The sequence below is a fragment of the Amia ocellicauda genome, chromosome 5, assembly GCF_036373705.1.
Source record: "Amia ocellicauda isolate fAmiCal2 chromosome 5, fAmiCal2.hap1, whole genome shotgun sequence".
Taxonomy (NCBI): domain Eukaryota; kingdom Metazoa; phylum Chordata; class Actinopteri; order Amiiformes; family Amiidae; genus Amia; species Amia ocellicauda.
Genome location: NC_089854.1, coordinates 42,500,058 through 42,525,824, shown reverse-complemented (window position 1 = coordinate 42,525,824; position 25,767 = coordinate 42,500,058). Strand labels below are relative to the sequence as shown.

General features: G+C 40.1%; 1 protein-coding gene across 2 annotated transcripts in view; it reads right to left on the bottom strand.

Moving 5' to 3' along the window:
* tmtc1 (transmembrane O-mannosyltransferase targeting cadherins 1) overlaps positions 1–25,767 on the bottom strand; it is a 121,487-nt gene that overhangs the window by 49,732 nt on the left and 45,988 nt on the right. For both annotated transcript variants that reach the window (XM_066705291.1, XM_066705292.1), the window contains exons 5-7: positions 16,640–16,721; positions 7,497–7,600; positions 614–803 (exon numbers count right to left, since the gene is read on the bottom strand). In XM_066705291.1, coding sequence (XP_066561388.1) covers positions 614–803; positions 7,497–7,600; positions 16,640–16,721 — 376 coding nt within the window. The remainder of the gene's footprint in view (positions 1–613; positions 804–7,496; positions 7,601–16,639; positions 16,722–25,767) is intronic.

Below are 25,767 nucleotides of genomic sequence, written 5' to 3'. Positions count from 1 at the left end.
ATCGTTTGCCAAGTTCTACTGAATCATTATCGTGGTTATACATTCGACAGCTCTTCACACTACAGTTCCTAGCTAAACCTTTATCATAGACCTACCATCATATCTAGTATTGCGGGATCAGCATTTCACCCGCAGTGCAAAGACAAAACAAATATATATTTGCATACACACGTGTGTGTATTTCTTACTCAGCTTCATCTCCCAGACTGGTTTCGATTGGCAGGGGTATCATGAACCCCCCATTTTAAACTTTTAAATTAGAAGTTGGACAGGGGTTGATTGTGCTTACTGTATGCACCCCCATCTCTGGTTTCCTATTTGTTTACAAATCACAATTTGATATAAAAATGAAATAATTCCTCACTGATGCAGCGGGAATGAGAAGGAACATATGACAGTCTGGCGTTGCTGATAGTGGAAAGACGCTAATTGACTCCTGTCAACAGATGTTTGCCTGAGATGCACCCCAACCAACACTATTACAGTTGCTTAAGCTTTGGCAAACATCTCCCACCCAACGAAGGGGCTGTTACTGGCCGCTCTGTGTGGAATGGTCACACGATGTAGACATTGAGCTGTGGGTGCTCAGGGATGCAGGGCTTGGTGGAATTACCTGTAACGATGTAAGGCAATGCAGGCATAAGCAGAGCATGACAACTCCAAAGAGGAAGGCTGCGGCATTTCGCACGTCCCATGCAGACTCCACCAGGGAGATGCTGCCCACCTGCCAGTCGTAGCACAACACGATGGGAGCCAGCAGCAACCAGGCGTTGAAGGCCAGAAGGTAGGAGTAGGTGAGGGACCTAAGGGCACACAAGATTTAACACTTGCTCAGGACAGGGTGAAGAACCATACAAAGGATTTAGATCCACCTACTTTGCGGGTTAATTTTTTATTTTACAATAGAAGTATAGGATGTTTTTTTTTTTTAGACACCAAACAAATTAAGTAAACCCCTTTATCAAGTTTTTATCTTAGATGTCCCTCAATGAAATTAGGACTTGACTTGTTAATGTTGTTCACAAAGGCCAGTAGAATCAGTAGAAACAAGAACAGAATAACATTCCTTCTACTGCCTCATCACTTATTCCTGGCAAACTCTAATCTGACGAGGCAATGTAAATCAAGAAAGAATGTTACAGAATTTCATTTTTAAAGTGTCACATAGTAAGTCAAGGGGAAAAAATTCAACCTGATTAATGGAAAATCCTACAGCCCATCAGTTACAACCAGTAATGAACTTGCTTACGTATGTAAAGCAAGGTGCATCTTGGATTACATTGGTACAATTTTAATTCAGCAAGGAACAAATTGATAAACTCATTAAACGTATAGTCCATGGAATCTATTAAGCATTGGAGGAGCCCCTCTGTTCAGATAAAGACTTTTCACTTTTTCACAAGGACTTATTCTCCATCATTGTGATGCAAAAGATGTTTTTGTCCATATATTTTTATTTTATTTACAACAGATTTATAACAGCATACGTGTTAATTACTATCAAATCTTTTAGCACACTGTCATAGTAGGGTATGACTCAAAACATCCAGCTCAACTATAAAGATCTTCTCATGACTCACAAAGCATGCACAATCTCTTCTACAATGCTCCATCAGAGTATTCTGTGTGCTTTATAAAGAAATACATGTGCAAATTAAGACATCATGGGTAGTTTTCTACAGCAGGTAAAATGGAATGTAGATTGAGAATGGCTTACTTTACAGCCCATTTGTAGACTGAGCAATGGGGATATCTGGATAAATACTAAAACTTCAGGAGTTCACACAACCCAAATAGACATATGTAGTAACAAGTAAATAGAGTTTATTTTAGACTCACTTGTCTAAGGGAACTATGACCTGACCATGAGGACAAGGCCATCGAAGCCACACCCCACTAGCTGGAATAAGCCAAGGAGCTGCTGCAAAGGCGATGTTTGGGGTGGAGGAGGTATGGAAAGCAATGCATGCTTGGAAAGTGTGTGTGTTGTGGGATACGTATACTTGGGAAGGGGGAAGTCAGGCATGAGTTTGGGGTTGTTCTCCTCCCAAACCTCAGTTAAAACTCCATTTAATGAGAAGCACATTAACAGAGACACTGCTTTGGCATGGTTTGGGGGAATCGTACTTCTTTAGTAAACTAAGTCATAGCTTGCTTGTGGTGGGTTGATCTAAACCTTATTGATTTAAGTATATGCACCTTTGATATTAAAGTGTCACTGATGTCTTCTGTTCAACACTGTACATTTTCTTGCTCTGTAATGTAAATCTTTGCCTTGTGATTTCGAGTAAAATGTTTGCACACTATTTCAATTCAAACCATTCAAATTGCTCATCTTTGTCGAGTCAAAGAATGTGCTGTCCTCTGTACATTTTTCCATCACTGGTTTAATCTGCATTTTAATGCCTTATAGGTCAGAGCTTAAAAAAAAAAAAAAAAAGATGTTGCTTCACAACTTTGATGGCTGTTGTTTTACTTAAATGTTTTAATTGGATCATTTACTTCTGCAAGCAGATGATAGACACAGCTTTCACAGATATCCAGGACACAGGATCTGATTAGAACAGGGTGTAATAACTAAATACCATTTAATGATAGTCTGCACTGTGAATTCAAAAGAGTTAGCCCAATGGAACATCAAAACATCTGTGATAGCTGGCCTGTTCAATCATCAGTAATTGGGGAAAAGACATATTCCCACCCACACAATTTGCTCTGCAACTGAATGTACAGTAATTGTGATGACTCTTAACTTTTTGTGACCAAGAGTGACACTTAAGAATGATGATAATCATCCATCTAGGAAAATCGCATATACTTAATAAGACAAAGAGATGCAACTGTGTTAGCGTATTGACAATGAGTAATTCCAAACTGTTTCAGGAAAATGCACATTTTGGGAGTAAGACTGATATACACTCACCTAAAGGATTATTAGGAACACCATACTAATACTGTGTTTGACCCCCTTTCGCCTTCAGAACTGCCTTAATTCTACGTGGCATTGATTCAACAAGGTGCTGAAAGCATTCTTTAGAAATGTTGGCCCATATTGATAGGATAGCATCTTGCAGTTGATGGAGATTTGTGGGATGCACATCCAGGGCACGAAGCTCCCGTTCCACCACATCCCAAAGATGCTGTATTGGGTTGAGATCTGGTGACTGTGGGGGCCAGTTTAGTACAGTGAACTCATTGTCATGTTCAAGAAACCAATTTGAAATGATTCGACCTTTGTGACATGGTGCATTATCCTGCTGGAAGCAGCCATCAGAGGATGGGTACATGGTGGTCATAAAGGGATGGACATGGTCAGAAACAATGCTCAGGTAGGCCGTGGCATTTAAACGATGCCCAATTGGCACTAAGGGGCCTAAAGTGTGCCAAGAAAACATCCCCCACACCATTACACCACCACCACCAGCCTGCACAGTGGTAACAAGGCATGATGGATCCATGTTCTCATTCTGTTTACGCCAAATTCTGACTCTACCATCTGAATGTCTCAACAGAAATCGAGACTCATCAGACCAGGCAACATTTTTCCAGTCTTCAACTGTCCAATTTTGGTGAGCTTGTGCAAATTGTAGCCTCTTTTTCCTATTTGTAGTGGAGATGAGTGGTACCCGGTGGGGTCTTCTGCTGTTGTAGCCCATCCGCCTCAAGGTTGTACGTGTTGTGGCTTCACAAATGCTTTGCTGCATACCTCGGTTGTAACAAGTGGTTATTTCAGTCAAAGTTGCTCTTCTATCAGCTTGAATCAGTCGGCCCATTCTCCTCTGACCTCTAGCATCAACAAGGCATTTTCGCCCACAGGACTGCCGCATACTGGATGTTTTTCCCTTTTCACACCATTCTTTGTAAACCCTAGAAATGGTTGTGCGTGAAAATCCCAGTAACTGAGCAGATTGTGAAATACTCAGACCGGCCCGTCTGGCACCAACAACCATGCCACGCTCAAAATTGCTTAAATCACCTTTCTTTCCCATTCAGACATTCAGTTTGGAGTTCAGGAGATTGTCTTGACCAGGACCACACCCCTAAATGCATTGAAGCAACTGCCATGTGATTGGTTGGTTAGATAATTGCATTAATGAGAAATTGAACAGGTGTTCCTAATAATCCTTTAGGTGAGTGTAAATCATAGCGACAAACACTGTGTTGCAAGAGATGATTCTATATCATACAGGAACAAAACATTATTTATCAGAAACCTGAAGCGTTTTAATTGGTGGTGTTACCAAAAAGGAAAAGTAGTTTTCCTATATAGTTAGGTCCATAAATATTTGGACAGTGACACAATTGTCATAATTTTGGCTCTGTATGCGACGACAATGGATTTGAAAGGAAACAATGAAGATGTTATTTAAGTGTAGACCCTAAAATTGGGGGTACCACATATACACATGGGTGTAATTCCTACATCGTTCACCCAATTTGGATGTAACTACCCTCAAATTAATGAAAGTCTACACTTAAAGCACATATTGTTTCCTTTCAAATCCACTGTGGTGGTATACAGAGCCAAAATTATGACAATTCTTATCACTGTCCAAATATTTATGGACCTAACTGTATTTACATTTGGTTGTAGGGATGGGGGAAAGGTATTAGTGCACTTTTCCACCTTTTGAAAATTGCTTTCCAATTAATGGCTTCTTAGGACCAACACAGTGAAAGGACCGGGAGAAGACACTCAGTTTTGCCATGCCAACCTCTTCATGTGCGAATCACTGAGGCTGCGAACCTGTTTCTGATAGCCTGCCCAATACATTCTGTGCCTTTGGGTTTTTGCATGGTAATGATCACTCTAGTCTTGCCCAGGGTGAAGATAAGTCACAACTCTGAAAAAATACTTAGCTTTGGGCAGCTATCCTTTCAGTGTTGTCAATTACACCTGCACACTGCTTACATAACAGTACTTGCGAGATATGCTTTAGATTTTAGGGAATAAATATAATGATTTGTGTATCTGTCAGCACCAGAACTAGCATTGGATTGTCATTCAATTATAAAACACATTTTCCTGATGTTATTGGCCCAGGGCACTGTGGTTTTCAGGGCAGATCATAGGGTGACCTTCTATGATTGTAAGGCTCAGTTCCAGGAAGACTGTCCAAGTGCCAGCAGCTCACGGACAACCAATCAGCCTAAGTATAAATCAGATAATCAGGTTCACAGCAGCCACAATTGAAATCATGAGCATTTTTTTTTGTATCCCTTCTAGGATCATATCCATTTGCATGTGTATCGCTGAGGGCACTGAAATGGGTTTGTACTTTAAAACAGAATTAATGGCATATACAAACAGGCAAGGATGCTACAGATGACGTCATGATTTTCCTATCATGCAGACTGTGCTCAGTGCAGCAGGTTTACCTTGAGAATTTGGCAGAAGCAGGAGAGAGTTCGAGTGTATTGTTGCATGGCTAAGTAGATGAGGCACGGCAGGGTCTGAATCTACAGAAATGTCACTTTAACACTCATGATGCTGTGGAGATCACCTCAAAACCACCAGCACTAGGTGATTTAGAAGATACACGCATAAATACATAAATCACTCATTCCCTGTCTGTTAAAAAAATTATGAATTAATAAAATGAAATGAAATCGGAGGGAAAAGAATATTACCTCTCAGACAACAGTTATTCACATTGGTATAGATTATTCAGTGAATCTTTCGCACACAATGAATGAATAAATGCAAGTCTTAATGGACTGAAATAATGAAACTTAAGTGGAAAGTTAGAGGAAAACAAACATCAGATAAAGAATGTCTGCTTGTATTATCATAGAAGAAAAGTGAGGTCATATGTCTGTTAGCAGAAAGCAATTAGAAACACATGAGGACAAGAATAATAACTACAGCTTCATTAGAAACTGGGAGTTATCACTGAATGACAGGCGTTGAGCAAACATGAAAGACTTTTGCTCTCCGAGGGAAGGACAAACAGCACGCTCCCGGAGTTGACAAGTGCAAACTAGGACTGCCAACATAATTTAATCGTATTTCAACTGCATGTTCCATTAAAGGGTGAAGGGTTTGGATGGATGACAGATAAAGAAGCCAGTCTAAGCCCTTTGCCTATTGAAGGGTTTAGGTTAGTTTTTCTAGTGTTACAAAATAAAATCCATAACTAAAAGCTTTTGTTAAATGCATTTTGTATATATTTTTTAAAAACGCACAAAACACAAATGTGATGCCCCTATTGTATAGGCCAAAAAGTCATCAGTAATATATTTGAATAGTGAACTGTTACTTAAACATTCAAAAATTTAATTAATATAGGGATAACCACTAATTAACCTTACATGATCGTATGCAAAATAGTTATTCTAATGCACAGCAGTGATAATTTGCCAGACTTGACACTATGTATTTTATAGACATTTTCACATGTATCCTTTATTGTTAAAAGGGGGTATGCCAAGATAAGATTTATGCTGGCTTAGATAAGGAACAGTTCCCACGATGGCTGTGCATAATCCTCAGATTCCTGACTGATTCAATATTTGTTATTAATATCTATTTTACACTAAAGTAGTATCTACGCAAAACAAAGTATAAATGAGAGGCATGTTAAAGCAGCTTCATAGCAGAGGACCCTCATCCAATCACATAGATTTCAATTCTAGGTGATGGCAGCTACGCAATCACAAAGACATTTTAAACCAGTTTTAAAACTGGTTTTACAATTTGCCTTAATGCAGACTCATCAATAGCCTTTTCTTTTGGTAATGAAACTCTGCAGAGGCAGATGTCAAAACACATTGCACTTCGCCGGCTTGTAAAGCCAGCGAAATGAGCCTGGTCGGCTGGGGAGCCCATTCTAATGAACACCCGAAGAAACCGTCTCGTTGAATTACATAGACGCGGCTGAATTCGAGTGCTAATCTGGATCTGGATGGCGGAGAAACACTGTCTAACTACCTGAGCAAAGCGCGAAGGGGATAGCGATATCGGAAAGGAAATTTGAACACGTTAGTCGGCCTTTAAAAGCAGAACCTCTTAAGAGCTGGCTTGTGCAAGAATTCCAAAAACAACTCCAGAATATGTTTGTGAATTCCATTTTGATACACCATAGAAACTCACCAACCAGTGTTTTTTTTACAGAGTTTCTGCAACACGTGGATATAAAACAAAAAAAACGTGCTCAGCTCTCATTAGCTGCCGTGATGACATGAGATCAGGTCAATTCAGAGTAGTATGTCTGCAGGCCATATCCTGCTTTAAAGGAGCTTTTAAAATATGAGTGAGAAAGAAAATTATATATATATACACACACACACACACACACATATATAATCGGAAGTAAATTTCCCTGGTGACCACCCAGGAGCAGTACAATATTTCAAAGGCTTCAGAGGATCTTAAGCTAATGGAAAATTATCTGTTTTGAATAGATAGCTTGCACTGCTACTGTAAGATGTTTAAAAAACAAAAAACAAAGTTGCAATTGCTTGTAGGCCAGACAATTGCTTTAAAGGTGTTTTACCTGGTGAGGAGGTGTGAAGAGAATGAGGCTGGGTTGTCCTGCTCAGAGAACAAAGGCATGGACCCGCCCATGATCCACAAGCGGAACGACATGATAAAAATCACCTGCGGAAGATACAGAGGAAAGGTCAACAACCGCAAGAACATATTCAGCATTGGAGGAGTGACTTTCATCAAGCACTGACATTCAGAGATTGTCTGGCAGCAGTTCTCCACAGATCATACAACTAGAATGAAGTCTTCAGCACAGTATTCATCTCATTACAATTTTAATGTAATTCAACTTTTTTTTTTTTTCTTGATTTCTATTGACTGGCAGTCAAACGTTCACCCACACCCTGACTTAACTTGAATCAGCTGGATTCTAAACAGCTTTCTTGAGGATTAATCAGTTTTCAATAAACTGAGAGGGTAAGTATAGTTCAAAGATTTTTTCTTCAAATAAAAGGTGTGAATACATACATTTACACTTATAATCATATACCTACATATACAGTACATACACGTATATACATACAGACTTTTAACCAGTATCACATTTTTGGACACTGACAATAACATTGTATCATAACATCTTTACCCTTGTATACTGTATTAAGTAAAGGTATAAGCCAGGAGCGCAAATGCTATGGAGATAAACAGCTTGTCTAATAACACACGGCAATGAGCAGACTGCAAATCAATTTAAAACGATGAGCTGTTCATGTGGTATAATCCTTCTTATATATTTAATACACTGCAAAGGGAATGTTTTTTATTTTTTTATCTGCTCTTAATAGAAGTGTGTCCAACTGGTTGTCATAGATAAAATTATTTCTGATGTTTCTCTGAAGCACTGGGGGGGGTGTACATCTACTTTGAACACCACTCTGCGTCTGCGTGTCAAAGAGTCAAGTAAATTGTGCCCGTATTGCTTATGGGAACTCTCCGTTACAATTTAAGATGCTTCTAGATAGTAATTAGTGAGACAACTTCTGCAGGATGTTGGTTCTCTGCAGCCCAGTGCTACACAATTATGGATTGACAGTGACTCAGACTGTATGGTGTGAATCAGTACTTCAAAATGCATTCTCATCGTAGGAGATCTGCACTGGGTAGTGAGCAATACTTACAATACTACCATGAGTGATAAAATGCAGCATTAATACTACGAATTGTCAAGGATGGGGGAAGGTGGAAACGCTGCCACAGAGACCACAAATTAGGTCACATGGATGACACTTAAACAAGACTCTGAATCAATGGTTGTACTTTGGGATTAACTTTTTGTGTTCAGTCTGCATGATAATAGCTTTGCATTGGAAGAGTTTTTTCAATAATACCCAGCTTCATCAGAAATATCAATCAATCTATACATCCATCTTTATTTGGTATAGGGCCACTGAGTGCTTGACACATTGAATGAACACAAGCTTGTGTTATTAATACAAAAAGCAGTTATAGCAGAAAATAAATCTATAATGCAATACAGGCTATGTTTTGTTTTATGGTCTCCTGGAAGTGATTCAAAAAGTATTATATATATATATATATATATATATATATATATATATATATATATATATATATATATATATATATATATATATATATATATATATTTCTCCTTATTTTTAATGATGTCAGTTAATGAAAATTAATTGATTGCAGCTTGTGTGTTACTGTCATGATTTGCCAGATAAATAGTTACTCGATTATTTGCCTATGTTGATAAAATCCACTTTTAGTAGGCCTTCCCCCCCAATTTATAGAGATAATTGACTTCCCCCACTGCTGTACTCACAGAAATATCTGAGAAGAAGATTGAAAAAGGAGACGGGAACAGAAATGGCTCATATTTGTGAGAAGGATAGAATAGTCAGCATTTACGTCCCAGCGTATGCTTGATGTGTTGCAACAATGTGACAACGTCTGGACAATGACAGATGTTTTGGGCAGAGGCTGTATTTTTATGAACTGGCACACACTGCCAGGAGTGACTCTCTCTCCAATTCCAGTCCTGCTCTCTCCTTTCTCTCAGCATGCACCTGCATGCCATTGCCTCCCTAATCCCTCTAACCTCATTTCCCTGCCTCTCCCCTCCTCCTCCCTCCCCTCTTCTCCACTCTCTGGAGGTCTGTGGAACTGCCACTCAGCTTCCAACAAGGCCAGCTTCATCTCCGCCTTCACCTCTCTGAGAACTCAACCACCCCTGCCGCCCTCTCCTCTCTGTTTGTCCTGTCCCACTCCCCTCATCTTACCAGGTGGGAAGGAAGAACAGAGTGTGTAGTGTACCGAGACAAACTCGACTTTCTTCTCTCCTCCCTCCCCTCACTGTCCTCACCTACCATCCTCCTGGGAGAATTCAGCATCCACCTCTCCAACCCCTTCCTCTCTGCAGGATTTCTTCGCCTCCTCCACTGTTTTAAATTCTCTCTCTTCCCGTCTCCCCCAACTCACAGGGTAGGCCGCCAGCTAGACCTCATCTTCTCTAGAGGCTGTTCCCCTCTCTGTGACACCCCTAGACAACTCATCTCCTTCTCCCTTTCTCTCACCTCCCTCCCCACCACACCCCACCCACTCCCTGTCACCTTCCACCATCTCCATCTCCCCCTCCACTGCTCTCACTCTCTTACCTTCCATTGATTGTTTTTCCCATCTGTCTGTTAACTGTGCTACCTCCTCTTTGTTCTCCTCCCTCACCTCTGCCCTTGATTCTCTGTCCTCTCACATCTAGTCCTGTCTGCCCCACCCCTCATCAGCCTTGGATCTCTTGCGTTCTCTGCTCAACTCGATCCAGTCTGCGTGCCGCTGAACAGATGTGGAAGAGGTCCCAACTCCCAGCTGCCCTCGAACTCTACTGCTCTCTGCTGTCCACATTCTCCTCCTCATCACTCACGTCAGCCAAGAAGTCTTACTTCCAATCACTGAATCCTCTATCAACAACCCCCGCAAACTCTACTCCACCTTCTCCTCCCTCCTCCCTCCTCCCTCGTCTCTCACTGCAGATGATTTTGCCTCCTTCGTCTCCTCCAAAATCACAGACATTTGCAAGCTCTTCAACCGTCCCCCCTCCTCTCCCATCCTGGCCAAGTCTCCCACCGATCAAGCTTCCTTTTCTTAATTCTCACCTCTCTCGGACTCTGATCTTTCCTCCTAGGTCACAAACCTACAACGTGTGCCCTGGACCCTCTCCCTTCTCGCCTCCTCCAAGCGACCGCTCCTGATCTACTCCCCTTCATCTCCTCCCTCCTCAACTCCTCACTCCTCTCTGGCTGTTTCCCCTCTACATTTAAACAAACTGCTATCATCCCACTCCTCAAGAAACCAACCCTTGACCCCACCTCTCCTCAGAACTACCGCCCTGTCTCCCTACTCCCCTTCCTCTCAAAGACCTTGAGTGAGCTGTCCACCATCAGCTCTCTGCATTTCTTTCCCATCACTCACTCCTTGATCCTCTGCAATCTGGCTTCCGCACAGCTCACTCCACTGAGACGGCTCTCCTGGCAGTTACTGACTCCCTCAGCTGTGCTTGGGCGGCCTCCCTCTCCTCAGTCCTCCTCCTCCTTGACCTCTCCGCAGCATTTGACACCATCGATCACTCCATCCTCCTCTCCTGCCTCGCTGACCTTGGAATCTCTGGGACTGCTCTCACCTGGTTCTCCACCTAACTCAATGACCAGACCTACCAAGTGACATGGCGAGGTTCCTCATCTACCCCCCAACCTCTCCTCACAGGCGTACCCCAAGGCTCCATCCTGGGCCCCGTCCTGTTCTCTCTCTACACTCGCTCCCAGGGACCCCTCATCGCATCCCATGGTTTCTCTTACCATTTCTAAGCAGATGATGCCCAGATCTTCCTGTCTTTTCCCTACTCTGACCCTCTCATCCCCTCGCATCTCTTTCTGTTTGTCTGCTATCTCCGCCTGGATACACTCACAACACCTCAAGCTCAACCTCTCCAAATCAGATCTCCTCTTCTCCCCCCCTCTTCCTCACCTCCATCTCAATCCCCTTGGAATCTACGACACTCTCTCCCTCTTCTTCCACTAAAAACCTAGGAGTCACCCTCGATCCTGTGATCTCCTACACCCAGCACATCACTACGTTGCCACGCACCTGCAGATTCTTCCTGAGCAACATACTTGACTCAGCTGCTTGTCCAGTCACTGGTCCTCTCCCGCCTGGACTACTGCAACTCCCTCCTGGCCAGCCTGCCTGCATCTACTACCCGCCGCTCCAGCTCATTCCAGAACTCTGCGGCTCGTCTGGTATTCTCTCTGCCACGATTCGCACACGCTACTCCACTGCTCTGCTCCCTCCACTGGCTCCCGATAGCGGCACGCATTCAGTTCAAGACACTGACCCTCACCTACCACTATCTCGACAACACTGCACCGAGTTACCTAGACCCTCGTCTCTCCATACATCCCCTCCAAACCACTGCGGTCTTTCGGGGCCAGAAGACTAACTCTGCTTCCTCTGCACTCTCCTTCCTCCAGAACCGCTCCTTCTCATCCCTGGCCCCTAAGTGGTGGAACGACCTTCCCACTGAAGTCAAAATAGTGGAGTCTCCAACCTCCTTCCGGTGCTTCTCTTCTCTTTGACACATCTCTTCTGACAGTACTTGTAATTTAGTCATTTACACTTCTGTAAAATAGCATTTATACAACGTTTTGTCATACTTCTTGCTTTGCTTACTAGTACTCGTATTGTTTATATTGATTCCCCTATGCTCCCATTCCCTCAGTCATTGAATGTGACTTAACATCTTGTCTGAACTTATCAGCTTTTACAATCTAGGATGTAAGACCTTATATATTGTTAACTGTATATCTTGAATACACTTGTGTAAATTGGAATTTGTAAAATGTATTATGCCTTGAATTGCACTGTATTATTGCACTTTGTATTGCACTTATATTTTGTAAGTCGCCCTAGACAAAGGCAAGGACAATAATATTAATATTAATAATAATAATATTAATAATAATAATAAAAATAATAATAATAATGCACAACCCTAGGACAAACCCCAAGACCTGAACTCTAACCATCATCATTAATAATTGGTTGGCACAGTTGTTGATGATGAGTCCCCATTTCTTCAAAGTGAATTTGTTTGTTAACCACACAGCAATACAAGAAACTGTGGGATAAAAAATTGGTGTGTGTGTACTGTAACTGCACCCAGTGCCATGAAATAACGGCAGGGTTTTGTTCAGGAGGTAAATAGCACTGCGCCAAAATGCCGTGGCATCGTTTAATGTGGTCGTACATGGGAGGCTGTCTCTCTTGTGCACGGTCTTTAGCAAACTCAGAGTTCTTTGGAGACTATCGCACTCTCTCCACAGTGACTTTCCCCGGTTTTATACCTCAAGCAGGCAATCAATTGTGCCACAAACAGACAGCCACTTAGCTCCCTAACCTGTGCACATACAAAACACCTTGCACATGTGACCCATCCACTGGCACACCACACAAGCACAAATGCATCATAAACCTACACAGACTGGAAACAACAATTATATTATAAAGTGGTACCCATTTGTCATTCTAACTCCTGACATGCAACAGATTTTTTTATATTTTTTAAATCTCAGTCAGCAGGTGGACATAAGAAATAGAACCCAAGAGAGAAACCACGAACTGTAATGGAAAGCATGCTGGTCAAATTACACATCACACTGCTCCACTGATCATCAGAAATGCAGCCTTACAGACTAGCCCTCCCGAGGGTGGAGATTATTTAACATGCAGATAGACATTTGTTTCAAAATTGGCACGAACCCCTTTGGGAAATTGAAATGTAATTTAAAGCAACAATAGATGGCATTCAAAAGACTCTGGGTGGAAAGTACCACGTTATGGCCTACCTGGAGAATGAAAACATGCTCGACACCCTCCACCCCCCTCCAGAGATGAATGTAACTTCAGAAGAACTTCTAACATACGTCTTATTTTTAATTAGTTTTCAGGTGCATGTTTTACTATTTATTTCAATCTTGAACTGTTCAGTAATGAAGGTCTCTCTTCGAAATGTCACCAAGTCAATTTCATTAAGATGGTCACAGTGATTTAAATGTTTGCACATCTCAAAAGCAGCAAGAAATATTGCCTGTCCTTAAACAAAATAAATAACTATTGATGTCCTTGGCAGAAGCACAGGAGCAGGGGAAAGAAAGGAAACAAAAAAAAAACTTCAATTTCCCTTACTCACAAACACAAGCAATAACATGAAAGAATTAAGGTAATAGACATGACTGGGCAAAGTTCTTACACAAAGAATCACAGCACGGCAAGTATACAAATCTGTATGAAGTCTAATACAAAAGTAGACCACAGACATTTACAAGGACAATGTGAGCATTAAGTGTGGCATTTTTAAGGAGTTCATAATTTTAAATAAACAAATAAATAAATAAAACGCTGTCCTTGGACGTCAGGGAGCAATAAAAGTCAAGCAGATTGCAGGACCATGCCGATGCAGTGAGGTTATTGTACACTGCACACAATGCCACTTATTTCAGATGTACTATTTGCTATTCTCCTTGAGACACAGCAAAGCAGGGTGCACAGAGAAAGTAATTACTAGATGAAGACTGCAGATGGAGGTGGAATTATTATTATTAGCAAATACAGTTAAACATCCTGTTTCACAATATTAGGCAGAACAGTTTCTCTAAGGCAATGGTTCTCAACCTTTTCTGAGTACTGTACGCCTTTTGTTTGTCTGGTTCATTTGAGTACCCCTAAATTGCACACAAAATAATTTGCTGATGTGAATAGATGAACAACATTATTTTATTATATTCCCTGATAGAAAAATAATTAATATACTTACAGTTCAGTACAAAACCTGACCCCTTCTTTTGCTGATGAGCTTTGTCATCCTGGTGTGCAATGAGGCAACAGCATTTATTAAGCTTTTTTCCAAATTGAGTCTGTTCCTGTGTTTTGTTTTGATTTGGGTCATTGCAGAAAATGACACTTCACAAGTTAATGCAAATGGTAGCAATTGATCCAAAGCATGTTTTCCCAGGTCAGAGTATTCTTTCTGGACTAAACACCAGAACTGTGTTATTGTGGAGTCAGCAACCTCATTTGCAGACCACAGTCTGAGGACAGCTCTAGAAGTTTTCCTGCAAGTTGGCAGGTAAGTTACTGCTACTGGAGTCTGGCACAAGGAAGGGGTTTCAGACCCAGTTCAGTTGGGCCGGATTTCTCTCAATGTCAGGAAAGTATGACTTGGGCCAAATGTCCTTCTACAATTGGTTTAATTTTTGCTGTCTTGATTTCCCCATCGCAGAGATTAGTATCTAGCTGAGGAAAACAGCTAAAATCCCCCTCTCTACATTTTGTCTTCCAAAATTCAATTTTCTTGATAAAACCACATATACAGATTCAGGATGTTGGTGTCACTGCCTTGCAAGGACAGATTCAGATTGAATATTGATTCATCAAGTTGCAGGGCAAATGTAGTAGCCACTTCAAGTTTTTCTATAACTTGTGAGAAAATGTCCTCAGCCATGTCGTCGATCCTACAGCAAATGGTGTTGTTTGACATGGGTACTTTCTTGAGAGTGTCTGCCGCTTTTTATCAAGCATCCTCTCTGCTAGCACCACAGCGGCGGACAAAATTAATTCCTCTGCAATTGTGTTTGGCTTCTTCGATTTTGCAACAAGCAGCAAGACCGCATAGGACGCCTCAAGTGCTTTGGCTGAGGTAGATGAAGCTTTGTGCATTGTAAACTGGCAGGTCTTGAACTCTGAAAGTTTCCATTTAAAAATCTCTGCTGGCTTACTGACATGTGCAGGGTGTCTTGTGCTCAGATGTTGTTTGTAAATGCACTGGCTTCATGCTGCTGTTTGACAAAGTTTTCCACAGAAGAAACATAATGGTTGAGGTGGTTTGGCAATTGTGGAGGTAAATCCAAAGCTGATGTAATCCTCACAAAACTGATGTTTTGTTTCTGTTCTCACTTTTTGGGGCTTTTCCATCAGATGTATTGGTTTCACTGCTACTGCTCCCAGCACCGTGTTTTAAAATCAATTTCGCCAAGTATTCAAAAATTCTAAACACATACACAGAATATGACAAACTAGATTACTGACATTGCCTTACCAGTTACCCTGGTTACCTTAGCAACTACATAAGCCGTAAGGTACGTTACCGTATATACCGATCCACTTAATAGAAGCATCAAGCGTTTTCTTAAAGTTTCATTTGTGTTTTTGATATTCACAACATTTTACATGCCAAACTTGACAAATAGGTAGGTTAGCTTGCGTACCCCCTAGGAGATGATCGCATACCCCCAGGTTGAGAACCACTGCTCAAAGGGATACAGTCACCAATTGTGTCTGAATGTAGCCTCACCTATAGGCCTACTCATGAATCCCACTCCCCAAAGTTGCCCCTGTGTCACAGTGTGTCTGTTTTCTCCTCTCCATGTGAAATATAACAGGTCACAGGAGCTGCACTTTTAGACAGCTTTCAGTGCCAAGTTATATCCCCCCCACACACAAAATGCAGGTGGATAGAGCTGTTATCTTTGACACTACTTTTAATATAACTATTACATCTGTGATTTATGATCTTGCTTACAATTTCTCTGTGATTGTCAACCAGCTACTTGTCTTTGCACGGCGACGGGGCTCATTTTAAGTTGATTTATCTGGTTGTCGAGAAGTTAAATAAATAAATATATGAGCAGATTTATACCATCTCAGTCTTGATGGTCTTTTAGAGTCTGCTTGCCATGTGGGAGACAGTGTGCTGGTGGCTATAGGAAAATATCTAATAGGACATAGTTACTGGAGCAGAGAGAAGGAACAAGACACTGTAGTATAATCTATAATTAATGAATTGGGTATTTACTTATTTATCATTAAATACCAGGGTTCTGAGAAAAAACGGGAACTATTGTAGGGAATCGATCATATGTTTCAAATCAAATTGATGTTTTTTAACCTGTTGGCATATTAAAACCAGGAATAGAATTCAGTGCAGAATATGCAATATATAGGAATAAGGCCTAGACCAATCCAATACTTTGACCGACTGTAAAAAAAATAAAAATAAAAGATAAGTATATTCATAATGGTAAGAGTTTGTACAGAAAGCAGGTATTAAACAGGTAAGCTGCATACAGAAACACTTACATAGAGAGAAACCACAGTGGCCCTTCTGATGAACGGTCCCGAGACTCTGAGAAGATCTTTCATCTTGGCACAAGACAGATAGCTGAAAATACATAAAAACAGAGTGATATATAATTATAAATGGAACAGGAAAGTAGTTTTTTCCTCTTCCTTCTTTTAGTTAATCATATTTTCATGGTGGCCACGAGGCAGGACATCAGCAAAATGTGAAAAAATGTGTTAACCATAACGTGTGGGGTGTGTTTATTTGATATAATGTACCGTGGGCTCAGGGGATTAGGCCTACTTGTTTGTTTTTGAGGCCCATTTACTTGAAACTAATCTTTTATCTCCGGTGTATAAAGCCACACAATGTTCTACCGCTTCTCAGTTTTGGGTGAAATTTCCCTTTTTTATACTTAATACACAACACTTGGGTGATTATTGGAGCACCCGAATATAAAAAAAAAAAAAAAAAAACTATTTTTAAAATCCTTACATAGGACGGATGTAAGAATTATTCAAAACTTTCCTGTAAAAAGCTTTTTTTTTTTTTTTACTTTTTTTTTTAAACTTTTTTAAAATGTGGTATATTTTGTGCTTCAGATATTCAACCGTAAAAAGACTAATTTGAAAGCTGAATACATTTGAAACAGGTAAGTAACCAAAAGCATTATATTCCTAGGGAATCACAGGATGTACTACCATTGAAAAATAACAATGCTTACTCTTTTCTTTTTAAAGAGAGCATTACATGAGGTAATGGGAAATTATTTAAATAATGACCTAAATTGTAGCTTGGTAAGAAGTATGTTTGTAACAGGAAACTAGAAATCCATCTTGCCTTTCAAATGAGAAAGAAAAGTTTCTCACCATGAAAAGGAAACAAAAAAGTGTTATTAATACGAAGGATTTGAGTGAGACAACAATGCAGCCACTTGGTTATGTAATAGTAGAGCAGCAAAAACCGTCTCTTTTAAAAATGCAATCACACCGAACCTGCCTACAAGTTTGAATTCAACAATGTTCTGAAAATAAACCAGCGGAAAACAAAGAGGTAGACACCGGTTTGTGACGAGGCTTTTCAGTATCTCTTCCCTCCATCGCCATGATCACTCATCTGTTGCATTTCGCATTTCATAATGAAGGTCAAATAGATTTATACATGTGAAACAATGGAATTCAAAATGTCATATCTTTGCCTGTGATAAAATAAAGGTAGTTTACAACATTTTTTCCCATTGATACGGTATGAAATAAAAGAGTCATTAAGTTAGACTCATTTCGTATTCTGCAAAATACAAATTACTATTTTTATTTAACAGGTTTAATAACTTTCAAAGAATAAGTAAGAGGAGATGCTAATGGTGTAAAAGGTCAGGGCTCTTGCAAGACCAGCCACCATTTAATTAGTGCATTGTTTAAGGTCAAAGAAAGAGAAAGCAGCTTTTAGTGAGAGTTTTCTTTATTTGGGTGTGAAAGAAAATAGACTGAAGTTAAGAGAAAGCAATGTCCACTAGCACTGCAAAGATTATGCAACCATTTATTTATCACATGTATAATAAAGGTGCTGTCAGACATATGGCCATGATAAACATCTGAAATATGTGCCAGTCTGCCTGCTTTTACACAGAGTTTGTGAGTGGGTTGACATTTCATATACTGAACACTGGAGTTATCTCACTCATAAAATTGTCATTTATTAATATACAAATAAGGATCTGAAATATATATAGCATAGATCTAAACAGTCTATTCACAAAGTTGTTGGTCAATAATCAATTTTATATTATTCCACACACTGTACTCATCAGCACTGTGATGTAGTTAATTATTAACTATAATTAATGATTTTTGTAGACTGACAATTATCTAAAGCAACTCTGCATTATAAACTTCCCAGCAACTGAGAGTTGATATATAACAAAGAGCCATTTAACAAGAATGTAATGTACAACATTGCAGTTAGAAATACAGTGGAGCCATTACAGACAGAGGAATTACAGCAGGTTATTTGAAGGATTACAATACTGTATGCTTCGATAACGAACACATATTAGAATAAAGAATGAAACCAAAAGGTGCTGAAATGTAATAAATACATTCTTTAAAATGAAAGGTTAATGCCAATGTATAATTTAACTCGACATATAACCTTATTCTGTATTCATACCTGCAAGACACAATGAATATTAATAGGGCCAAAGTATGGATATACCACACTACTAATAAAGTGGATGTTTCACGTCAAGGAAGTTGCACAAATCTTGCAGATGATGGTGTGTACCTGGTCCATCTGAAGCTGCCTGGGTTATACACTGAACAACACACCCATCAAGGTAAGTGAGTACAACCCATTTTACACTAGAAAGGATTTCATTTCACAACTGGATTAGAACATAAATACAAATAACAGCACTTCAAACTTGCAAATAGCAGAAGATATAATATACACTTGACTGTGTGAATAGCACCACTTGCAAAAAGCTGGGGGAATCACAGCACTTTTCATCCTTAATACAATTCAGTTTGTTATATTGACAAAGCAGATCATACATTTATATATCATATGCTTGTGGAGGCATATGCACAACGCTGAGGTAATATTTGGTCAGGGGGACTTAACCACCAGTGCTGCTGAATTTTTTGGATATCCCTGTACATTTTTAACATTCACACATTAACTAATTTACTCACGCCTACCTAACTTCAATACATTTGTGTAAACAGATATGAAGAAGCAAATAGTGGGATTAATTAACAAAGGGCCTTCGAAAGCACAGAGGTTTGGCGGTATAGTTTAATGACGCCAACACTGTCAATCAGTCCTTCAAGATAGATTTGCATGCTTGTTTCGTCGTTCAGTAGAGAAGGTCAATCCGTCTCTGGAGTAAATGATGTATAAAAGTTCTGCTTCATTAAACTAACCAAATATCACAGCCGTTAACATAGAAAGCTTCAGCAGAGGTGTCTCTGAGGTCGGTTCCCACTGGATGCTATTTTTAACAGGGACCTAACAGGTTGTTTCAGCCCAGTTTGGCTGGTGAATGCTGGAGGAAAATTTTATTATGGTTTCTGAGATGCACCAGAGGACACTTTCTCCTGAAGTAGCAGCTCCGTAATTGGAGACTCCAAACTGTGGTGTATTTATTTTAAATAATTGAATAATCTAAATAAAAAGAACTGAGAGTAGAAGACATTTTTCTTAAACCTGCTGGTTTACAGGTGATGTGTATTAATGAATATACAGTACTGTGCAAAAGTTGGAGGCAGGTGTAAAAAAATGTTGTAAAGTAAGAATAGACATGTTAATAGATTATATTAATCAATTAACAAATGCAAAGTGAGTGAACAGAAGAAAAATCGACATCAAATCCATATTTGGTGTGACCACCCTTTGCCTTCAAAACAGCATCAATTCTTCTAGGTACACTTGCACACAGTTTTTGAAGGAACTCGGCAGGTAGGTTGACCCAAACATAACCACACTAACTAACCACAGTTCTTCTGTGGATTTAGGCAGCCTCAGTTGCTTCTCTCTCTTCATGTAATCCCAGACAGACTCGATGATGTTGAGATCAGGGCTCTGTGGGGGCCATACCATCACTTCCAGGACCCCTTGTTCTTCTTTACACTGAAAATAGTTCTTAATGACTGTCGCTGTATGTTTGGGGTCATTGTCATGCTGCAGAATAAATTTGGGGCAAAGCAGATGCCTCCCTGATGGTACTGCATGATGGATAAGTATCTGCCTGTACTTCTCAGCATTGATTAGACCATTCATTCTGACCAAATCCCCAACTCCATTTGCAGAAATGCAGCCCCAAACTTGCATGGAATCTCCACCATGCTTCACTGTTGCCTGTAGACACTCATTTGTGAACCGCTCTCCAGCCCTTCGGTAAACAAACTGCCTTCTGCTACAGCCAAATATTTAAAATTGACTCATCAGTCCAGAGCACCTGCTGATTTTCTGCACCCCAGTTCCTGTGTTTTCGCATTAGAACTACCTTGTGTCTTGTTGCTGTGCTCAGTCTTGCCATGGTGTATGACTTTTGACAGTAAACTGTCTTCAGCAACCTTACCTTGTTAGCTGAGTTTGGCTGTTCCTCACCCAGTTTTATTCCTCCTACACAGCTGTTTCTGTTTCAGTTAATGATTGTGTTTCAACCTACATATTGAATTGATGATCATTATCACCTGTTTGGTATAATTGTTTAATCATGCACCTGACTATATGCCTACAACATCCCTGACTTTGTGCAAGTGTACCTAGAAGAATTGAAAGGCAAAGGGTGGTCACACCTAATATGGATTTGATATAGATTTTTCTTTTGTTCACTAACTTTGTATTTAGTTAATTGATAAATATAATCTATTAACATGGCTATTTTTGAAAACATTCTTACTTTATAGTATTTTTTCACACCTGCCTAAAACTTTTGCCTACCTACCTATAATGGTCTGTATGAAGCAGCTCATATTAATGATTCTTGCTGTAGTTTTGCTTGGGCCCAACTGCTTAAATTCCAGACACTCTCAATGAAACAATATACTTTAATGAGAGGAGTTTTGAATCCCAACACGTCTTTGCAGTGTTAATGCCAATTTTTGACCTCTGCCAAATCTTTTAAGACATGAAAACAGCTGAAAATGACCTAATCAGGCAAATATCAGAGTGATTAAAAACTCAAGAAACATTATACACAGGGTTTCTCTGGGACTGGTATGTGTCTAAGTGAACGCACTATATGTCAAGGGGGTGCTGCATTGCCAGATTCAATACTAAAACCTCACCTTTTGAAATCACTCAAGTTTAAGCCACAGATATGCTAAAGATGCAATCTTAGCTTAAAATACCTTATGCATTAGATACACCTTTTTAACAGTTCAGAGCCTAGAAATAACTTTAAATTGGTCTATGAGTTCAACAGACAGATCCTGGGGACAAAAAGCCATGCAGGTATTTTTATTTTAACCAGAATATTTTTTGTATCATATCCACATTTATTTCCATAAAAATGCTAATCATCATTTTAAGACTGTTGTACGTGGCACTTATTTTATAGTCAGGTTAAAGCAGATTATGTTTTTATTTGATAAATGTCTAAGGTTTCAAAAAACATGCTGTTTATGGCTATTCAGAGAGCTGAGAAACACTGGTCTAGAGTTAGGGAACTCTCAGGAGATGGTTTTAGCACAATTGCAAGACAAAAAATACATCAAGTGCGCAGCTGCTGGAGTTCCAGGCTAAGACAAACTGCAGGTTACCACCAATGCAAAAGGACAAGAAAATCTGCTACTTAATCAGATCACCCATCTATCCTGATGATTCCTTTGCATTAACCCCCTTTTGACTGAATGGTGTGATCCCTTTTTCGTCTCTAGGGTTCTGTAGGGCCAAATCACAGGATGTATGATCCCTATGATCTAATCATAAACCAGAACTTTATCCCTTTTCTAGTTCAGCAGAAGGTCAGGCCCAAGCTCTTGGCTGAACTTCTTGAGCTTTATAATGCGAATCAACACTTTGGCTAGACTGCATTAAAAATGCGTTTCTTTTTTGTTTGTTTGATTGTTTGATTGTTTGTTTGTTTGTTTGTTTTAATCTGAAAGAAAATATCTGAAAGTACTCCTCTCAACTGATCTAATGTGGTTTTTAATAAGTTGATGGCTTAAAAGAATCACAATCTCAAAATAGCCAAGTCAAAATAGGTTATATTCTAGCTGTTGGGATACTGGTTTAACTCTCATGGTAAGCAAGAGAGAGAGAGCTTCACTACTGTCATACTTGGGATAAGGAAGCAGTAGGAAGACATTTATTTTTTATGGGTGAGCATACTTTTTATTCTCTCTATGCTGTGTGAGTGAATAATAAAATGGCATTAGTCACATTCTGCAAGGCTTTCGGCTGTAATAAAGATTGTTTCCGATTACTGACAGTGGATGCCTATTGATCTTTGCTACAGACAATTGGTACCTCACACATGGACTACCTGTGGGTGGAAATGATGAACACACGACTGACTACGTGCCAAAACACAACGCTTCAGCTCAGTGTCATTTGCAGACAGAGGGAATACATTACTTGCAAGCCCTTCACTGAACTCTTGATGAAAGGAAAGCTCAGAGCAGAATGCTTGTGACAGACCTCTGCGCTAATAATTTATATAGCATTTTATGTTTTGTGAGTGTAACACATCCTTACAGGCTCTTGACAACTTGTCACTGCGTAAGGGCCATCTTCAATTTTACTAATTTAACAAGGTAACAGAGCCAAAACGGCCACTGTGTCAACTCGAGCAGCCTTGTGCATGGGTTCTTCAAATGTAAAGGCAGTTCATTTCACAGTAAAGACAGACATTTTGGTTATTTAAAAGGCATGAACAAAAAGAAGGTTAATTCTGTGTAGATAGTGTGATGTGCATTATAGGCATTGATTGTTTTTGAGTATTTTGTGTTCTTATTAGTTACATTTGTAGTTAGGTACCTGTTTATGTGTCGAGAGGAGCTAGGGTTACCAGAACAAACAGATGCAAGACTTTCCTTGCAGAGAAACAGGATTTTCAAAAACATCAGTCAGAGTTCTGATTTAATCCAGGTTTAGCCCATGTGAATTTGGGTTAAGTTAACTTTTCTTTGTTAAATCTTTTCTATAAGGCTGGGAAACTTTTTTTCTAAAAATAAATCCTTATGACCCAATTGTGGCTCAATTTGAGTACTTATTTATAAGCATTTGTATTTTTTGTCTGTTTTCTTTCATACTTTTTAGTTCATCTCTTCTTTTCTTGCCATGAAATGCTAAGATGCGAGCCCAATTCTATAAAGACGGAAGTTTGCAGATGCTTGAATAATCATCCCCCAAATCTGCAAAGAATAAAGTCGCATTTCGCTCTGGAGTTTTATACACTCGCTAATTTTAGAAACACTCCAGTATTACTTAAAGATATTGCTTATAATGAACTTTCAGAGTGTTACATCGTTTAGCACCATCTACACTCACCTAAAGGATTATTAGGAACACCTGTTCAATTTCTCATTAATGCAATTATCTAACCAACCAATCACATGGCAGTTGCTTCAATGCATTTAGGGGTGTGGTCCTGGTCAAGACAATCTCCTGAACTCCAAACTGAATGTCTGAATGGGAAAGAAAGGTGATTTAAGCAATTTTGAGCGTGGCATGGTTGTTGGTGCCAGACGGGCCGCTCTGAGTATTTCACAATCTGCTCAGTTACTGGGATTTTCACGCACAACCATTTCTAGGGTTTACAAAGAATGGTGTGAAAAGGGAAAAACATCCAGTATGCGGCAGTCCTGTGGGCGAAAATGCCTTGTTGATGCTAGAGGTCAGAGGAGAATGGGCCGACTGATTCAAGCTGATAGAAAAGCAACTTTGACTGAAATAACCACTCGTTACAACCGAGGTATGCAGCAAAGCATTTGTGAAGCCACAAAACGTACAACCTTGAGGTGGATGGGCTACAACAGCAGAAGACCCCACCGGGTACCACTCATCTCCACTACAAATAGGAAAAAGAGGCTACAATTTGCACAAGCTCACCAAAATTGGACAGTTGAAGACTGGAAAAATGTTGCCTGGTCTGATGAGTCTCGATTTCTGTTGAGACATTCAGATGGTAGAGTCAGAATTTGGCGTAAACAGAATGAGAACATGGATCCATCATGCCTTGTTACCACTGTGAAGGCTGGTGGTGGTGGTGTAATGGTGTGGGGGATGTTTTCTTGGCACACTTTAGGCCTCGTTTAAATGCCATGGCCTACCTGAGCATTGTTTCTGACCATGTCCATCCCTTTATGACCACCATGTACCCATCCTCTGATGGCTACTTCCAGCAGGATAATGCACCATGTCACAAAGGTCGAATCATTTCAAATTGGTTTCTTGAACATGACAATGAGTTCACTGTACTAAACTGGCCCCCACAGTCACCAGATCTCAACCCAATAGAGCATCTTTGGGATGTGGTGGAACGGGAGCTTCGTGCCCTGGATGTGCATCCCACAAATCTCCATCAACTGCAAGATGCTATCCTATCAATATGGGCCAAGATTTCTAAAGAATGCTTTCAGCACCTTGTTGAACCAATGCCACGTAGAATTAAGGCAGTTCTGAAGGTGAAAGGGGGTCAAACACAGTATTAGTATGGTGTTCCTAATAATCCTTTAGGTGAGTGTATATCAGAAGCCTTATAGTTCACAGTGCAGTTCTGATCATCGGAAAAGCAATTCTTGCAGAGCCATCATGCCACGTATGGAAACTAAAAGCATTGCCTTTCAAAGCAAAGGGGGAGAAATGGCAAATTATTCATCAGGAACAGTACCAGAAGTACAAGGCTGGAGAGGTGACATTTACAGTCAAAATTCCAGATGGAAAGAGGAAGGGGTAACCTTGAGAAATGTCATGGCCCAAACCTTGGAAAAAGACCGATTTCACAGTTCCTACAAAGAATAATATGCCAGAGTGCTAGAAAGCATTATCTCCATTAAACAGGGGTAATAGCAAATGCACTTGACACGAGTGTGGAAAATGTGCAGGGGGAGCTTGTTCGTTTTCAATACAAAAAGGGAGGATACTGAATGAGAGACCAAAGTGCCCAGTGAGTCGTGTTTCTGTTGATTGTGAACTTGCCCACTCTACTCTGAAAAATCATTCTCTTTGTAGTTTTATTGAAAGGGCCTGGGACTCCTAAATCAAAGCCACTTCAATCTTCAACCAGCAGTGAATTATAGCACTGATGTCTTCTGAATATCAGAACCATCCCCAGTATCCATGTCCAGTATGGCCGAGAGGACGTATCAAACTTCTAAAATGCATATGTGGAACTGGATAACATTGGGAAAAGTGGCAGAAGTTTCTCCAGATGAACAAAATGAAAAGCAATTGCAAAAGCATAATCTTGCACAGCCTATCAGCAGGCAGGGCTTTCACCAAACTTACTGAACTGACACATATAGAACATTCCCCTCCGTCTTCTGCAGATGTGAAGTGCAGAAACGTTGCTCATGGATGTGAAATGCCAAAGCTTCTCTTTGCAGCCCCGACACACACACTTCCAACTCCCCCTTGAGAGGAGACAAATCTGCCACCTATTGCAGAGCACTGCAGACTGATTAAACCCCATCTT